This window comes from Ctenocephalides felis, unplaced genomic scaffold, assembly GCF_003426905.1.
Source record: "Ctenocephalides felis isolate EL2017-DRISC unplaced genomic scaffold, ASM342690v1 CF-g0.4_SCAFFOLD_03571, whole genome shotgun sequence".
In the NCBI taxonomy this organism is placed as follows: domain Eukaryota; kingdom Metazoa; phylum Arthropoda; class Insecta; order Siphonaptera; family Pulicidae; genus Ctenocephalides; species Ctenocephalides felis.
In genome coordinates, this window is record NW_020539725.1 from 57,434,010 (window position 1) to 57,452,686 (window position 18,677).

The 18,677-nt window shown below is 27.8% G+C and overlaps 2 protein-coding genes across 2 annotated transcripts in view; one reads left to right on the top strand and one right to left on the bottom strand.

Annotated features, from left to right (window-relative positions):
- Positions 1–18,677, top strand: part of LOC113386941 (isocitrate dehydrogenase [NAD] subunit beta, mitochondrial) — a gene marked incomplete in the record, with an annotated part of 54,114 nt that overhangs the window by 17,089 nt on the left and 18,348 nt on the right.
- On the bottom strand, positions 15,531–16,817 carry LOC113386943 (aldose reductase-like). Its single transcript, XM_026624704.1, has 6 exons — positions 16,733–16,817; positions 16,502–16,669; positions 16,315–16,431; positions 15,953–16,248; positions 15,786–15,873; positions 15,531–15,611 (listed from the first exon to the last, which is right to left on the bottom strand). Exons 1-6 carry the CDS (start codon positions 16,799–16,801, stop codon positions 15,531–15,533), a joined length of 819 nt encoding a protein of 272 aa, XP_026480489.1. The 5' UTR covers positions 16,802–16,817.

Genomic DNA, 18,677 nt, shown 5'->3' on the forward strand with positions numbered 1-18,677 from the left:
AAGAAAATATTTTGTTTGAGCTTTCTAAGACTTCACAAAGATCACTATGTATTAATAATAAAGTATAAACCCGATGCCGAATATTTGCATAAATTTATTATTTTTCACACAATTTGGTTGTTTGATCAAATTTTTCAAATCCAAAATCACCACACAAAACCTTTCATTCAACTTATGAAGAACATATACGTATTCTAGTAATATACAATTACTCAAAACATGGGCAAAATATTATGTAAAGTAAAATTTAAAGCTATACTTTTTAAAGAAATTATTTGCACTATGGTATGAGTTGTGACAACTGACAAAATAAGTGAAATATTTAAAACACTTGTATTAAATAAAAATCTTTTAGATTTATTATTATCAATAAGCACTCCAATTTCTTGAAATTTCTCATCAATTTGCCTAATTTTGTTAAATTCCCTGGTCACTCGATTTTTGCTTCTGCCAAATTTAAACACAATTATAGACAAAATAGCACATGCATTTAAAACTGATTCCACAAATTGACAAACATATGGAATTGTCGGTAAAATTTCTTTAAACACTGTTCCAGTCATTATAATCCATGATTGATAGGCGGAAATTATATAGACTCCCAAAATCAGTGGAGTGACAACAGAAATATTGTTTTGAAGTTTTTTTTGTATTTTTTTAATAATCTTCTGTATATTCATTTTACTTGATATCTTTTTATTCACTCCAATAATAATTATCAAAATAATTATCATACCACTTCATAGTTATATCCATTTTTCCTATATATAAAATATTATATATAAAATATTTCATCTTATTATAATAATTTACTATATTTTATCATTAACCTGCTGATTCCATTCAATAATTTGCTTTCTAATCAACGAAAGTGCCAACGTTTTATTTCGATAGTCTCAAATACATATAAAAAAATATAAGTACTAAGTAAAATTATTGGTTTGAATTATTAAATAGCATTAAATACATTTTTATGTCTGATTCCTCGAAAAACTCCCAAGCACTTAAATCGATACTGATGATTTTCTTAACAAAAATTAAATAAATTGAGAACAATAAATGAATTAAGATATTAAATCAGATTGATTCACTGAATCATATTAACTGAATTTACATAAATCAGCAAGAAATTTAAAATAACTAAAACATGAATTTTAAATAATTGAAAAATAACGTGTGCATCTATAAACAATAAAAGTAGTTTAATGTTTAGTACATTTACTAGATATTTATTATGTAAAATTAATTTTATTGCTTATAGTGGGCAATTCATTTTCACTCATATAATTTCAACTTTCCAATTTTCACAAAATCATAAATTTCACACTTCAAAAACATCGAAAATCACTTACCTATATCAATTTCACTTTTCATTAATTTTTTATGAACTCCTAGAGAAATACTAAAGCATTTTCAGAAGTAAAATTTCTTTCATACTCCATCACTTTTTATTATAAAATAGTATATTTTAAAAGTTATAATATTACTTATATTTTTAAATTAGGCTTAATAATTAATTAATCACGAAGTAGAATTCAATTTGAATTGCAAAAGTATCATCAGGTAAGTTGCTGCAGCTCCTAATACCTATGGAATAAAAATACAAAACATTCTGCAACTGGTGATAATAATATCAAAAAAATTAGATAGTGTTAAAATTAATTTGGCACTAATTATAATAATACCCAGTTAAAACCTAATAAGATTTTGATGAGAATCTAATGAGGATCCAATTAGGATCTAATGTAAATTTAGCTAGAATCCAGTCAAATTCTAAAATAAATCCGCAAGAACAAGACAATCTAACAAAAATTTGGTAAGAATGAAATAAGAATCCAGTTAGGAATGTAATAGGAATCTAGTAAAATGAATCCAGAAAGAATCAAATTAGATTGCAACCTGACACCTGTAAGAATCCAATAAAATTCAGGTGAAAATCCAATAACACTATAATAAGAATCTAGAAAGAATTAAGTCTTATTTGAATCCGCATATCTAATATGAAACTAGTTAGAGAGTTTAGTAAGCTCTGGTAAGAATTCAACGTGATTTTGTTAGGCTAATTAATACTCAGTTTCAATTATAATTAAATTATTATTCAGATATCAGATATCTGATAGTATCCAATGAGATTAAAAAAATAAGTCCAATATGAATCCAATACGAATTTAATCAAATTTTTATAAGATTCTGGTCTAATTTAGCAAGAATCAAGTTAGAGCCTAATATGAAACCGATAATGATCTAATATGAATGTATTAAAAATCCAGTACAAATCTTACAAGATTTTGATAAGAATCCAATAATGTTCAATAACAATCCAGTTAGAACATAATAATAATATGAATAATATGATCAAAGCTATAAAAATAACGTGATAGACAATAAATCAAATTCATAAAAATAATAAAACATATGGTAAGATAATCAGACACATGTTTCACGTTGTCTGGTAATCAGAAAGATAATCTTACTAACGAATCGTATATATTTTTAATAAGTAAAGATTTACTTAGGATTAATATGATAATTCATAGAATATCTAAGTATGATTTACATTAGCATGAATTATAAAAAAAATATATGTAAATAATGTAGTCCTTTGTAAAATTCCAAATTTTCAATAACAAATCGTAGATAATGTATCGGTTCATGTGTGAAACTTATGAATTTGTTATGAACTATTATTTAAACTGATAATTAAATTATTAGTTAAGTGCGATTTAAATAGTCTAATACTATTACTTACATTATACCAGAGTGTGAAATCCAGAGGAAACATTCCACAAGAAGACAAAACCAAATCCCTGTGCATCATTTGTAGAGAAAATGACATCAATCTTGGTTTCAGGGATAAAGGAGTCATTTCACTTATTAACATTTCATTAACAATATCTGTACTTCTTCTTGCCTAGCATTAATAAATAGAAACATTATAAATTTTATATAATATGTATATACATATATATTTAATTTGAGTTTAGAAGTCGGGCGTTACATCAATAAAAATAATATGAGAGTTTTTAGAAATTTATTTAAAATCCATACGTTTCGGCTCGCATCTTAGCCTTCATTCAGTGGCAATTAATATAACTATAAAACTTACAACTAAATAAATAATATGTAAGAAATTTCATAGAAAAACAATAATAATAAAAATAATAAAAAAACACTTACAATTATTATTATTATTATTGTTATTTTTCTATGAAATTTCTTACAAATTATTTATTTAGTTCTAATTTTTAGTTCTAATTCCATCAAAAATAAGATGCTCAGACATGGTAAAAAGTTGGAAGAAGAAGCACACAAGTTGCCTAAACCTAATTCATTTTTTTATTAACACTACATTATATAATCATAAAGCATAAATGGGTAATGATAATTCAAATAGAAAAAACGTATCTAAAATAATATACAACGTATATATATAATAGATGGAACGTAATATGAATTTTGACTTATTAGAAAATCTGAAATATGTCATTAGGAATTTTTCTTTAATTAAACCTTCGAATATAAATTTGATTGTGCAATTTCCTTAAAAAACAGTTAGTCAATTCTAAGCTTTTTTATGTCAATATTTTATTATTTCATAAATTAAGAGATTTGACTCCAATTTGAAGTTATAACACATACCAGAGTCAAAAGTTCATAATTTTACTAATTCTAGGTAAATAATAAAGTACGCCAGTCTTATATTGTTTATAAATATTTATGAAGTTTATAATACATGTATTAAGAACATTGTTAGTACACTAACAATTTGTTAATTTAATAATCATCCAATACTTTATTAATAACACGTTAATCGCCACGATAACATCATAAGAAAATCACATCGGTCATGGTAACTTTATTAGATAATTTAGTTAAAAATGTATCAAAAAAACTTTGTGTCGAAGGAAAAAATTGCCAAATTCTTGAAAAAACACTATTTTTTATGTCACACATATATGACTGACATGACTATACATTTTTTCTCGAAAGCCAAGAAATTTGCAGGTTTTGTTCCTAGCAGGCCAAGTTTCCGAAACATACTACAAATATTTAGTTTAGTTAGTAATTTAGACATATATGTCTGACAAGGTTTATGTAGGTCTTATTAGCGTCAGACACATATGACTGACGCGGCGATCAATGTGCTAAATATTATTTATTTAAATTACCTGACAATATTGGGCGATAGAAACAAAAACTAGCACAAATATCTGATTGTACACCAACCATTGTACTATTGAGTACGAGAAAAAATCAACAATAAAATGCCCAACGAAAATATATTTTACCACAAAATAATACAAATTGAAAACAGTTAGGATTATCATAGCCAATGTTCCAGGAGCATCAATATAGGAATTTATTTTAACTAAGTCGACCAAGGAATCCATTAGATCAATTTCAATGTCTAACAAACGTTTGACTTTATTTTCTATTTCGTTATTCAAATTATTTGAAGTTTGTGCCAAATTGTTATGGTAAAATAATAAATTCTGAAAAGTTTTTTGAAAACGTAAAGCAAGCAATTTTAAAGAACAAATGTATCTATGCGAATGAAAATTAACACTGAAAAATGGAACAAATAGTATACAAGCAAAATATAAATTTACTGTTCCGGAGGAGTAATAATCTCCAATGCAATGCAATCCTAAACTTGCGCTCGTCATCATAGAAAACACAGCCAGTAGTATATAAGCAAACTTGTGCAATTTATAATTATCAATTTTAACACCAAGTTCACCAAATTTGCAGTCAATTTCATTTATATTTTTGAACCAACAAACAAATCCAGTTTTCACACAAACTCTACTAACAAAGACACTTGAAACCAGAAAGAAACCAACGCCAATTTCCAAACAACGTCCTACAAATTCTATAACGTCGAAGGATTGAAAATGTACATGACTTGATATTGTCATGACCAAACTCAAAGTATAAAATGAAAATATGAATATATTCCATATTGAAGTGATATTTCGGAGTTCAAATTGCTTAGTTGATTTATTTTTTAAGCGACAGAATGTTTGCAAGCCCAGATATTGGGAAAGAAATAATGCTGGTTGAACAGCTGTATATAAATCCGGTGATTTGGTAGAAAATCCTAGTTTGCTTTTGACCGACTTCAAAATCCACAACTTTGACATTTTAATTTATTTGTTGTTATGAACTCATTGTGATTATGTTATATCAATTTTCTTAATTGATATTGATAGAGTTAATGTATTAATTGGATAATCCATAATTCAATAACCAATGTACTTGATTACAATAGTAGTTTTTGAAAGTTGATCAAGGTTATGTACAGTGGTGAAACACCTTCAAAATTAAAATAAGACATTTAGAAATGTTTGCCCCCTCTGGCCTACTATGGAGTAAAAAGGACCAGGTAACATATTTTTGAAAAACAGCAAAATAACACATTTCTACAATGATGAATTAGCTGGGAGTTTTACTGAACATAGTCAGATAGTTGTTTGTCTGATCGTGTAATTTGTTTTGGTATAATTTATTTGGTTTTCTCAATATAATTGCTCAAATTCAAATTAGATCTTTGTACCCCGCCTATTTCTATAGATATAGATCTTTGTACTATATTTTAATAACTAATTAACAAAACAAAATTAACAAATTGTAATTCATATAAACACTAGTGGTGTATGGCATCGTGCCTTAAGGCAAATTTCAATTTTGATTTTTGGACGATTACATTAATTTACCCTTTGAGAAGGGATTAAAAAGATTCTGTCAAATTTCTTAAGAAGAAAAATTTCTAATATACCAAATATCTAGCAAATCCATTCATCTATTTAGAAAAGTAAAAGATTCTGTTAAATTTCTTATGAAGAAAAATTTTGGTAAAATATTGTTTGTACCCATATTGATCAACCATACCAATCAACCAATTTCACACCTACAAATTAATCAGATTTTCTAGCAAGTTTTGGATAAAACACTTAAGATAAAATTATTCATGCTTAGATAGAATTATGAATCTTCCAGTACAAAATATATGAAATAATATGAGTTATACTAAATTGACCATATTTTTTTATGTCAAAACCTGAACGATTTATGTTAATCCAGGACAAAAGGGTTTCTTAAATACTGAGAATTGGTTCTTCATTTCCCAATTTTAATTGTAGTAATTAAAACAATCACTAAAAATCTTAATGAAATATACAGATTGTATATAAACAAAAATAAAAGACAAATCAATATTAAATTACTATAAATACCTCTTACAAAAAAATCTGTTTTTACTACTATTATATTATTACTAACCTCGAATACGCATTTTTGGGCAATCCTAAGAAACAGGATTGTAAAAATTTGGTTAAGGGCCACTCCAAATATTAAATTGAATGCAAAATGACCAGAATAACTAAAATTTGCAATAGCAAACGGAATACTGTAAACACTGCAAACTAAAACCACCAAATTTAACAATCTGGTGCACAAATCAAGTGGACCGTTAACTTTTACCAACAACAACATCATATCACACAATTTATCATGAATTTCTAGAGATACTTGAATAAATTTATAATTTGATGTGTTAATTTTATTTTTATTATTATGTATTATTAAATTTACTTTGAAGCCTCGTTCTTGTAAAATATGCAAAGAACATATGAAACCAGACATGTACAAATTTTGATTCAAAAATGGGTATATAAAGGCCAGTAATAGTTGTATCCGCACTCCATACACACTAGTTGAATGAGACATGTACAATATTAAAAATGCACTTGATACACTGATTATTACATAAGCAAAAACCATTTTAAATGTTTTTTGGTAATTCAAGTCATATCCAAGTACCACAAACATCTGATCAATTTTTCCTATGTTTGTGTACCAAGTACTGAAAAACTTGGAGTTTCTTAATATGCCCACATAATAAGACATGACACAAATAAACCCACATGAAATTTCAAATAAAGGTGAAAGTATTTCGATGGCGTATCCTTCGTAAATTTTTTTATAAGATGTTGCCCAAAAAAAACGTATGCAAGCCACTATGTAAGCTAATAAAATTATTAAACTTCTCAGAAATAATAACGGTTCATTTTTCATATTATAATGATACATTCCAAAAAATTTCAAACTGTATGTTAACGGCCGCATTGATAAATATAAATTGTTGGCTTTGAGGAAATTGTTTTTAACTAATTCTATAACCGTTGTTTTCAAAGATTTTGTAATTTTTCGCAGTAACATATTTTTAGTCTTCCAAACGAGTTTAATTTTGGCTTTCACTACTTAATTATATAAATACAACGCAAACCTATTTATAAATTAATTCATTAAAACGTATGCACTACCTTCGCAAAGCAATTTCATTAAGTAGCAAATTAATTACAACTTTGTTTATTTTATTAATGTCAATGTATTGCCGAAATTCACCATTTTTTAGGCATATGAACACTATAAAGTAAAAATTTATTAACTTCCCGTAGGGTAAGTTATGGTAATCGCAAAAACATCGAAAATGAAAATTTTTATATATCTTTCAAATTTATACGTTTCAAACCCTTCTGAACATTCTGGCATGCCTTAGAAAAAATGAATGTATGTGTGTGTGCGGATACAATTTTCGTCGACGATTTCGGGAACACCAATCAACCGATTTGAATAATTCAAGAAACATTCGATTAGTATTGATAAAGAGACGTGCTGATTAGTTTTTGGCAAAGGCAGGTCTAGTAGTTCCAAAGATACGGAGCAAGTGCAAAAAATGGCAGGTTCTGAGAGAACAAATCGGCCGATTTGAATGATTCAAAAAACATTCGATTCGTATTGATGTGGAGACGTACTAATTAGTTTCTGGTATAAGCAGGTCCAACCGTTTCGAGATACGGAGCAAAAAGTGCAGAAATTCCGATTAGATCAATAGCTCATAGCGTTGTGCTTGAGCATGTCGTTATAGCTCAGTTGGTTGGCGCGTCACCGCAATTTTCGATCGCGTTAGTAGATAAGAAAGATATGAAACGTAAAGATATATCAAAAATTTCATTTTCGATTTGTTTGCGATTTCTATAACTTACCCTAAGAAAAGTTAATAATATCTTCAAATACAATTATGGATAACGGTCCAATTTGTTTACCTCAAACATGCATCTTTGGGTCGTTCTCAGAAACATAAATGCATAAATTTGGTTACAAATCATTCCAAAAATCGCATTTATCGTGTCAATTTCAGCAGAACTACCTGATGCCACTGAATATAAGAAACTATAAGTAGTAAACACAGTCACTATTAAACTTATTAATCTTGTAGCAACATCTGTTGGTCCATTTAAATGCACCAATAATTCTGAAGAATCGTATAACTTATTTTGCATTAAGATTAAGTCATTGATGTAGGTTAGAGATGAAATTTCATAATTAATGCGTATATTGCGTAATTGGGTGTTAATATGTTTATATCTTTCTAAGATCAAGTAAAAAAAGTCGATGTATTCGCAGTAGTATATTGATTGATTCAAAAAAGGAAAGATAAATGTGATTACTACGTCGACGTTCAATTTCCAAGATTCTACAGTTATAAACATGATAAAAGTCAGGCAAATGCATAGAACACTGAAAACAACTTGGATGAAAGTCGCTCTTGCTAATTGCAGATAATCAAAACATATCTGCATTTTCTTGAAACGTTCGTCGACTTCATCCAGATTTTTGAAAATCTTCTCAAAATGAACCGACTGGTGAAATCTATTAATATAGAATACTAGAACACTAATATATCCACTTAACAATATAAATACTGCAGATAAAATTTCTACTGCATATCCTTTGTACATAGTATAATAAGGCAATCCGCATGCTAATTTTGCACAACCGTAAGAAAATAGTATCACTATCACAAAACATTTGATGCAGTTTAAAGGATATTTTTTTAAATCAAGATCGTTCATGCCCATAAAATTTAAACAGTTTATTAAAGGTTTTAATCCCGAACGAATATCATGCACTTTGAAAATTTTTAGTAAAAACCTATTGTAATATTCAGTTATTTTAAATTTGATGACCGCCATGATATCGCCCACTTTTGGTATTGATTGACGGAAATAAGGTAAAAATATAGAGCATTTTGTATATTGGATTCGTAAATACAATTTAATTGATTAAGAACACACGACAAAAATATCATAGTGATTAATTATATAATTGGTTTTTCTAGAATCAAGTACTGGTAATGGTTTGCCGTGTTTCCTGCTTTTTTTTTAACTTCCCGAAGGCGAAATTTACCTTTTCGCCAAAAAATTAGATTTGCTCATTTTGTTTTCTAACGTTTCACCCAAAATTGGAAAAAATATGCCTGTATCAACGTATCATTATATAATTGCCTTTTCCAATTGTGATGTATTTATAAATATTAAAACTTTTGAAGCAATGTGCCTGAACCGCAATTTTCACTTCATATATTTTAAATCTATAAGATCAAATAAAAATTTAAAATTACTATTGCTTGATATCATGGTGGCAGCGGTGAGATCGATCCCGGAACAAGAAGTTACTAATCCACGTTCTTAACAGCTCGAAATAAAAGCAAGTTTTTCGTCGCCATATATGAATAAATAAATCTTAATAGAATGACTAATGGTATCTACTAGATTAATTTTAATATTAATAATATGAAAAACAACAGCTGTTGTCCAAGGACTAATAGAAAATATTTACAAACAGCTTCAACAATATGTAGAATTTCTGCAATCATGGATCACAAAAATTACAACAAAACGCTATCATCAAAAATTATTGCCGATATTTTTAAACAATTCACAAACATTATAAAATCAACAATTCAAAGCATTACCTCGTATCTAAATAGTACGGTCACATAAGCCATTCCAAAAAAAATCGCTTGTGCATATATATTCCAAAAAAGCAGAGAACCAGGTACCATTCCCAATGACTTCGTCTGCATAATTTTCACCAGCAAATCAAAAGTATTGAACACTGTTAAACTCGTTACTGTCATTAGGAACAAAGTATTCAGCATTGTGGTTAAACTAAGAAATTTATTCCTCATTTCCAATAAGGCATCTTGAATTTCTACCAGAGTTAACACTTTTATCAAACCATCCATACATATTTTGCATCGTGGAGTATTTTTGCAGGATTTTATTTTAGCAATTAAAAATTTAACTTGGGAATTTGTTGCTGTCAGAAGTATCAACAATAAATACATTATACTTATGTAATTAGTGCAATGTAAAAACACAGATAGTAGTGGTAAAGTAAACGCAGCGTTTGATAATATATGGACTTCTCCTGTAATTTTATACATGCCAATACCAAAGAATGCACTCGTACCAAATTCAATAGTAAGGGATCCAATTAACAAGGTATATATGAGCAATCGCAGTTTGGTATACTTTAATGCATCATTCAGCAAACTTCCGAGTTTCTTCTCGTTTACCATAAGTTTTCTGAACCAACTTGTCATTTGATTTCCGTGCAAAAATTTTGATACAGTATTAACTACAATCCACATAGAACAAGTTCCAAAAAACAAGGAATTTCCAACTGCTGTTATGATTCCATCGATGGATTCATTCGACCATTGCCAACCAGCAGCAGTCGATATCAGAGCGTATGTGGTAAATCCCAAAAATATGATACTGCAAATTTGTCCACTAGAATAATTTTGATTTTGTTTGAAATCATTTCCACTTATTGTCGATAAACCGACGTGCTCCGAAAAAAAGAAAATTATTTGAAAAATAGAAAAAAATGTGCTATTTTCAGTTTTCTTTCTAAGGCGCTTTGTGCCAACAAGAGACATTTTTTCATGTTAATTAAGATTAGAAGCCCCGCAAATCATTTATAATTTAATATTTGAAATAATAGTTACAAAAACAGTTATAACTTCTTTTCTTTTAATACGTGTTGAGACTAAATACATATTTAATGCTTTAGAAAATACTCCAATATGGTAATCAATAAAATAGGCTCTAACTACCACAGTTTTAGATTATATTCTGCGATTGTGATATAATGAGCTATTAGGACTTCATATGTGTCTAATGATAAGTTTCATAAATATATTAATGTATAATAATATTGATGAAATCGAAAGAGTTCGAAACTCAAACCAATAAATAGATTTTCATCATTAAAAATCGACTAAGGTGGAAAATAAAACCGGAGGGTTAGGTGAGCTACGTGCTAATGAAAACAAACTTACATTAAAATCAATTTGAGGTGACAAAAATTAATCTTAGGATTATTTTAACTTCTACTTTAGCAAAATGGATCGAAAAAAATATAGTTATTATCATACAATTATGCACATTAAGCCGCCGATTGTGGTAAATACGAGAAAATCCATGCACAAGAATTTAATCTCAACTTAATCAAATAAATTGAGATTTAACGACTTTTAAAATTGTGACAAAACTTTGATGAATTTTTATAATTACCTCTCTTTTTACAGCCCTATAATATTTTGGTGCAGAAAAAAACGACAATTAATTACGAAGAAACGACACGGTGGATCTTTTGCAAAAACTAATCTACACAATTCCAAACTCCCAGTAAACCACAAACGTTCAATTATGTTAAAATAACGTAGCACAGAAAAAACGTCGTTACGTATTTGGTGGTTACATTAATAAAACGTAAATGTTACGTATAGTTGTAATTGGTTTTTATATAGTTGTAAATGGGGTTTTATATTTACAGGAAATTTTATTGAATTTTTAAGTTACATCTAAGACACCTACACGTTTATTTTCTGATTTGAAAACGTAACAATGACAAAACCGTTAACGGTAACAAAACCGTAACCGTTACGTATCAGACCGTTACGTTTTTGAGGCGAAAATAGAGACCTATGTGTGTCTTCTAGATTACGTATTTAAATTTTTGTAGCAAAAATTTTGCCAAAAAAATTGAAATTTACTGAAATATCTAAAGAAATGGCTCGGCCGATCTTCTCGCAAAACAAATCAACAAGAGTCTATTGAGTTTCACTGAAAGCTTTCAAATATTTGAAATCGGTACAGACGTTTTTAAGAAAACGTGGACAAAAGCCAAATGTCGACCCACATACACAAACACATGGTTTTTCCAATTTTGTTTTTAAACTATCCAAAATTACTTGCAACATTAATACAATAAACAACAAAATTAGCAAATTAATTAGTCATTATATATATTTATAAACATATATAAATATATATATATATATATATATATATATATATATATTTATATATAATATAATATTATACATTATATATAATATATATATATATAATATATATATAATATATATATATATATATATATATAATATATATATGAGGAATATAAATACAATTTTATATATTATATAAAAAAAACATTTACCTTCTTCCACATTTTTGCTTCTTTGTAGTCCCAATTATTTTAAAGCTGAATTATTATCTTATACTTAAAAGCATTTTATAATTTCTTGTTGTGATTTTTGAAACTTATGAAAATAATGCGTCTGTGTTCATGAAAAAGTAATGAAATCATTGCTTATATTAGAAAATCAATTATTAAAAGAATGTTTAAAAAATATTATAAATATATTTATTAATAAATTTTATTAACATTGTTTTATAATATGATGTATTTTTAAATCCTCTATCAAATTAATTTACCTTGCCCAATTAGTACTAAAGCCTTTGCAACTTTACTTCATGGTTAATTCCGTATACAACCTTGTATCAACTAATGCAATTAATACTTAAAAATCCAAATGGAATGGATAATCTTTATGACCACTAGCAGAATCAAATGTAACAAATCTTTTATTTTTGTTTAAAGCATCCAATTTTTCAACCTCTTCATCAGATAGATTGAAATCAAATACTTGAATATTCGAAACAATTCTTGATTTTGTTACAGATTTAGGAATTGGTACTACGCCAAGTTGAACCTGCAAGTTGAAATTTAGAATTAATAAGCTCTTGCAATAATTTGGTTTTTATTTGTAAAACATACCAAGTATCGTAGTACTACTTGGGCTGGTGTTTTATTGTACTTTTCTGCTAACTCTTGCACAACTTTAGGAATTGATACTCCTGAGCGAGCAGTATCTATTGAACCTGAAATTAGATATTAGGAATATTTATGTATTCAAAAATAATTAAAGCCAAATAAAATTCTATGTAACAAAAAAAATATGGATGATATGAATAATTTATTCATACCTAGTGGTGTATATGCAACAATGACAATATCCCTATCTTTACAAAACTTAGTTAGCCTTTTCTGGTTGATACTAGTATTGACTTCAACCTGATTGACTACCGGTTTGATGGTGCAATGCTTGAGCAGTCTTTCAACTTGCTCACTGTTAAAATTAGATATACCAATGCTTCGAGTTAATCCAAGTTTAACACATTCTTCCATTGATTTCCAAGTATCCACATAATCAATATTATTATATGAATTATCAGAATCCTAGAAAAAAATTGCAAACAAATCATTAAATGAATTCGAAATATGTGCAATATTTTGCTTCAAGTTGTAATTATATAAATGTATATTTACCTTGTAGGAAAAGGGCCAATGAATTAGAAATAAGTCTAAGTAACCTAATCCGACATTATCAACTGACTTTTTACAGTACTTTACAACTTTCTCCGGCTCATGGTAGGTGCACCAAAGCTAAAAAAAAAATTAAGATTAGTTTACGACAATTGATACATTTTGTAAAAGTCTTAGGAAAAAATTACCAAATATGTAATGGTAATAATATTAACTTAGAGTCGCAAAGATGCAAGCAGAAGTTTCTGTATATTCATTCATTTATGTAGATGATCCTCAGTAATGTTAATTAGTTTTAAACCAATATCTTATTGGGATAACAAACTACTACAAAGTTTCAATAATATGAAATACTACCTTGCTTGTGATAAATAAATCTTCTCGTTTCACTACTCCTTCTGCTATTTTTGCTTTGAGGCCCTCTCCAATTTCTTTTTCATTTCCATAAATATAAGCACAATCAAAATGTCTGTATCCAGCATCAATGGCATCTTGAGCTGCACGCTGTGCTTCTCCGGATCTAGAAGCCTATAATAAATGTTCAATTTAATAGATTTTTTATTAGATTCATCACAGTGTTTTAGCGTTTAACATATAAATTAATATATGTTAAATGCTAAAACACTGTGAATCTATATATGTATATTTATATTTTGATCTCACTATTCAAACAAAGATAATGCTAATAGAATGAACAAACTGTACTTACTTATAATTTTTGGTATATCTTAAAGAATATAAGAAAACAAACAACTTTCGACATTTAAGAATATAGAAGCTAAAATAGTAAAGGAGTGGGCAAGGCCACTATTTTGAATATAACTAAAATTAACCTATTTTGCGTATTTTACTGCAAAATATTATCTACATATATAAGAAAATTAATTACCTTATATGTGCCTAAACCAAATACGGGCATTTCATGTCCATCATTCAACTTTATTTTAGGCACTTCCATTTTATTTGTATTGTACACTAAACAACGTATTGTATTTAAAAAAAAAATTTATAAAACCTAGTCATTCAACTTATTATATTGTAATAAATAAACTATGCCATCAATATCTTGTCAAATGGATCTTGAAATGGAAGGTTAGGATAACTTGTTTTCAAAAAGTGACAGTTTAATCAGGGGTTACCAACCCGCAAACTGTTATTTTCCGTTCTGAAGTTGTTGCAATTTTTCGTCGATTTCGATTTAAATTTTAATAATTATGAATTCATATTTATAAATATGATTTTTAACACCAATTACCCTTTTTACTAATCACATTTTTACCACTATTGATTAAATATTTGTGGGCAACAATCAGCATGAAACATTGTTGAAGCAAAACTTCTTTAGGAGCGACTTGGATGTAAATCTGTGAGAATGCAACGGAAATAGCGTTACGAACTGTGATAAGTAGTCGTGTCACGTGAATAGAGATCTGGCTGTTTATTTATCTGATAAGGAAATCAGATAAACATTTTAAGGTTACATGGTAGTACAAATCTTAATAATTATAATAATAATAGAAAATGTCTGAATCAGAAGAATATTTTACCCTGTTCACCATAAATTGTTATAATGAAAATAATAAAACAGATGAAACATTTGTGCCGTAAACATAAGTTTATTGAAATAATTTCTATATTATTTGTAGTTTCTATAAATTTTTGAAGTTACTAAAAATGGAAAATATTTTTTGGGCAAGACAGATATTGCAGCTGCTCAGACAGAAATATATATTACTACATGTTAAATCAATTGCTATACTATAGTAATAAAATATATTGTAATATTTTAAATCTTTTATTAGCTATATAAATATTATAAATATAATAATGTTTATTTTGTGTGATTCTGAATTAAACTATATGTAATAATGTTTGTATAAACTATCTTTCAAAAATCTATATTAAATGGATATTCTTTATGGCCTTTGGCAGATTCAAATGTGATATATCTTTCATTTTTATTCAGAGAGTCCATCTTCTCAACATCTTCATCTGATAACTCAAAAGTCGAAAACTTGGATATTGGATGCAATCCTTGATTTGGTCACAGATTTTGGTATTGGAGTAACTCCAAGTTGAATCTGCAGGAAAAAAAATTAGTTTATTAAAAATATAAAATTAAATTACACACATTCCCTTTATTATAATTATTGGAAATGATCTGAAACCATTCTTAATTCTATTATGAAAATTACTATGAATAACAAATAACAATGCAATAAATTTAATATACTTATTTATACATAAATAATTACCAAATATCGTAGTATTATCTGTGCAGGAGTTTTATTATATTTTTCTGCTAATTCCTGAACTATTGATGGAACACCATTCACACCGGGCCTATTGGTGTCTATTGAACCTAAAGTATTAAATTATTATAAAATATTGTAATATATTAATTGCAAAAGCAAATTTAAACTGATTTCTCATGATTATATATTTCATAAGTACTTTATGTTTACCTAATGGTGTATAACCAACTATCGCAATCCCTCTATCATTGCAGAATTTAATCAATCTCCTTTGATTAATACTAGTATTAACTTCAACTTCATTAACAACAGGTTTGATTGTGCAATGTTGCAACAATCTTTCAACTTGTATACTGTTGAAATTACTTATTCCTATGCTTCGAGTTAAACCTTGTTTCAAACATTCTTCCATGGATTTCCAAGTATCAACAAAATCTACATCGGCATATGACCCATCTGAGGCCTGGAGAGAAAAATATAAATGAAAATGTAAATAATTATAAATGAAGTATGCTATATATGTTATTGCCTTGAATGAAAATGGCCAGTGGATCAAATATAGATCAAGATATCCCAAGCCGATGCTATCGACAGATTGTTTGCAGTATTTGAGGACATTTTCTGGTTCGTTGAAAGTACACCACAACTGAAAAAATAATGGTTGGATAAAAAATAAGTAATTTAATATTTAGTTTCACATGGTAAATATAAATTACCTTACTTGTAATGAATAAATCTTCCCTTTTCACAACTCCTTCATCTATTTTAGCTTTAATTCCTTCACCAATTTCTTTTTCATTTTGATAATAATAAGCGCAATCGAAATGCCGATATCCTGCGTCGATGGCATCTTGAGCAGCTCGTTGCGCCTCTCCATCTTTGGCCTTTATAATAAAAAACAAGTAAGTTATTTTTGCTAATTTTGTTATATTATAATTATTAAATACCTTGTAAGTTCCTAGCCCAAAATTCGGCATTTTTTGTCCATTATTTAGCGTTATATTTGGCACTAACATTTTGGATGCTCCAGTCGCGATTTAGTGTATGGTGGTTTAAAATAGATGTTTATATGTATAATTAATTTGTTATTATCGGTAATTGATTATTGTTAATTATTATTTAGCTTTATTGTAATTCAAACGTGTATTTCAAATGCTTGTATACAAAATAACAGCTGTTTGGAGGTTATTATATAAATTTGACATACAGGGGTTGGCAACCTTCATGGATACTGTACTTGAATTTTGTATATTTATTTATTTTTTATTATTATTATTTTATTTATTTATTTAAATATTATCTGTGAAAACGAACACACTGCAATGTATATATATATATATATTATATATATATATATGTATATATATATATATTATATATCTTATATATAAAAATGGATCGCAAAATGTGTTGGTAAGCGCAAACTCAACAACGCCTAGACCAATTTGGCCAATTCTTTTTCTAAAATGTTCGTTGAAGTCCGAAGATGTGTTACGGCAAGAAAAAAACGAATAATTGCCGAGAAAACCCTAAAAACAGCCCTTTTCTCTTTAATCGAGTAGGCAACGCAATTTGTAAAAAAAACAATGATTATATGTCATGACATTTTGTGTAGTTTTGATAATCTAATTTTGAATATATTTATATAAACATAGAAATATCTTTCTATTAATCAAGCTATATTGGCAGCCAAAAACATTGATGTAAATTAATTAAATTTCAAAATTCAAGAACAAATTACAGGCGAATCAGTTGATTCGGCAACTAACCAAGACGATCCACCGGAGTTTTTAAACTCGCTGGATTTGCTAGGATAGTCACCTCACAATCTTCAATTAAAGGTTGGATCGGCAATTATAATGTTGCGAAATATCGACCAACTATATTCAAAGGATAGTATAAAGCATAAGATGTTCTCGCACCATGCATCCCAATGCGTTTCCAGTGCGTTTATGGTATCATTAAGTGTTTGTGGTATTAATTTAGAAAACCCATGTTTCTCACATGGAAATTGTATGTTGTTTGTTCCCGTATTGGAAAACCATCAGATTTGTTTGTCTATGCGCCAGGTAATCAACAAAAAAAACATCGTTATCACAAAGCACTACAATGAAAATTGAACTGATTTTTGAATTATGATTTACATTATTAAAATTACTTACTTTTAAATTCTTATAGTGTTTTATTAATTATTTTTAATTCACACCGAATTATTACCAGGGTGACGGTTCTGTGGAGGATAATTTTTTACAAAGAATAGAAAAAAGGTAGGCACAAAACACCGCCACATTACAATTTTTTTTGACAGGACGAAGTCTGTCGGGCCTGCTAGTATATATATATATATGAAGATGATGTGAAGATGATAGTTTTCACGATGTACTTTTAACCTTGAACAGTGCACACAATGCTATGCTACCAATAACATTAAATATAGGAGGGCAATATGTGCTCCTCCTACTTCTCGTTTGTTAATATAATAGCATTTTATTATTTTACACAAATTTAGTGTTTAATCAATTTTACATCATAATTAAAGTTTTCTGTTTTTCCTGGTTTGATTACTGAATGATGACACACATCAAGTTTCGAAACGTTTAATGGAATAAATAATGTTGTTATTTAATCTTTTTTTAATTCGACGGTTAGGCTGCAAAAATATTACAAATATGTATCAACGTCGAGAAAACTATCATCATATATATATACATATATATACATATATATATATATATATATATATATATATATATATGATACATATATTTTTTTTCTTTAGATATGGATCAACCGTCCCAGCCAGGATCAAGCAATGAGGGCGAATTTAATAAAAACTTAGAAGATATCAAAGAAAAGTTAAATAGCCATTAAAAAGGCGAATGCAGGAAAACA

Bases quoted from the DNA above. Each gene is read 5' to 3' on its own strand.
- LOC113386943 (XM_026624704.1), bottom strand. From the start codon at position 16,801: ATGTTAGTGCCAAATATAACGCTAAATAATGGACAAAAAATGCCGAAT. The intron at 16,249-16,314 runs GCAATAACATAT...TTTTCTCTCCAG, and splicing joins ACTGGCCATTTTCATTCAAG to GCCTCAGATGGGTCATATGC. The intron at 15,612-15,785 runs GTAATTATTTAT...TTTTTCCTGCAG, and splicing joins AGATAATACTACGATATTTG to ATTCAACTTGGAGTTACTCC.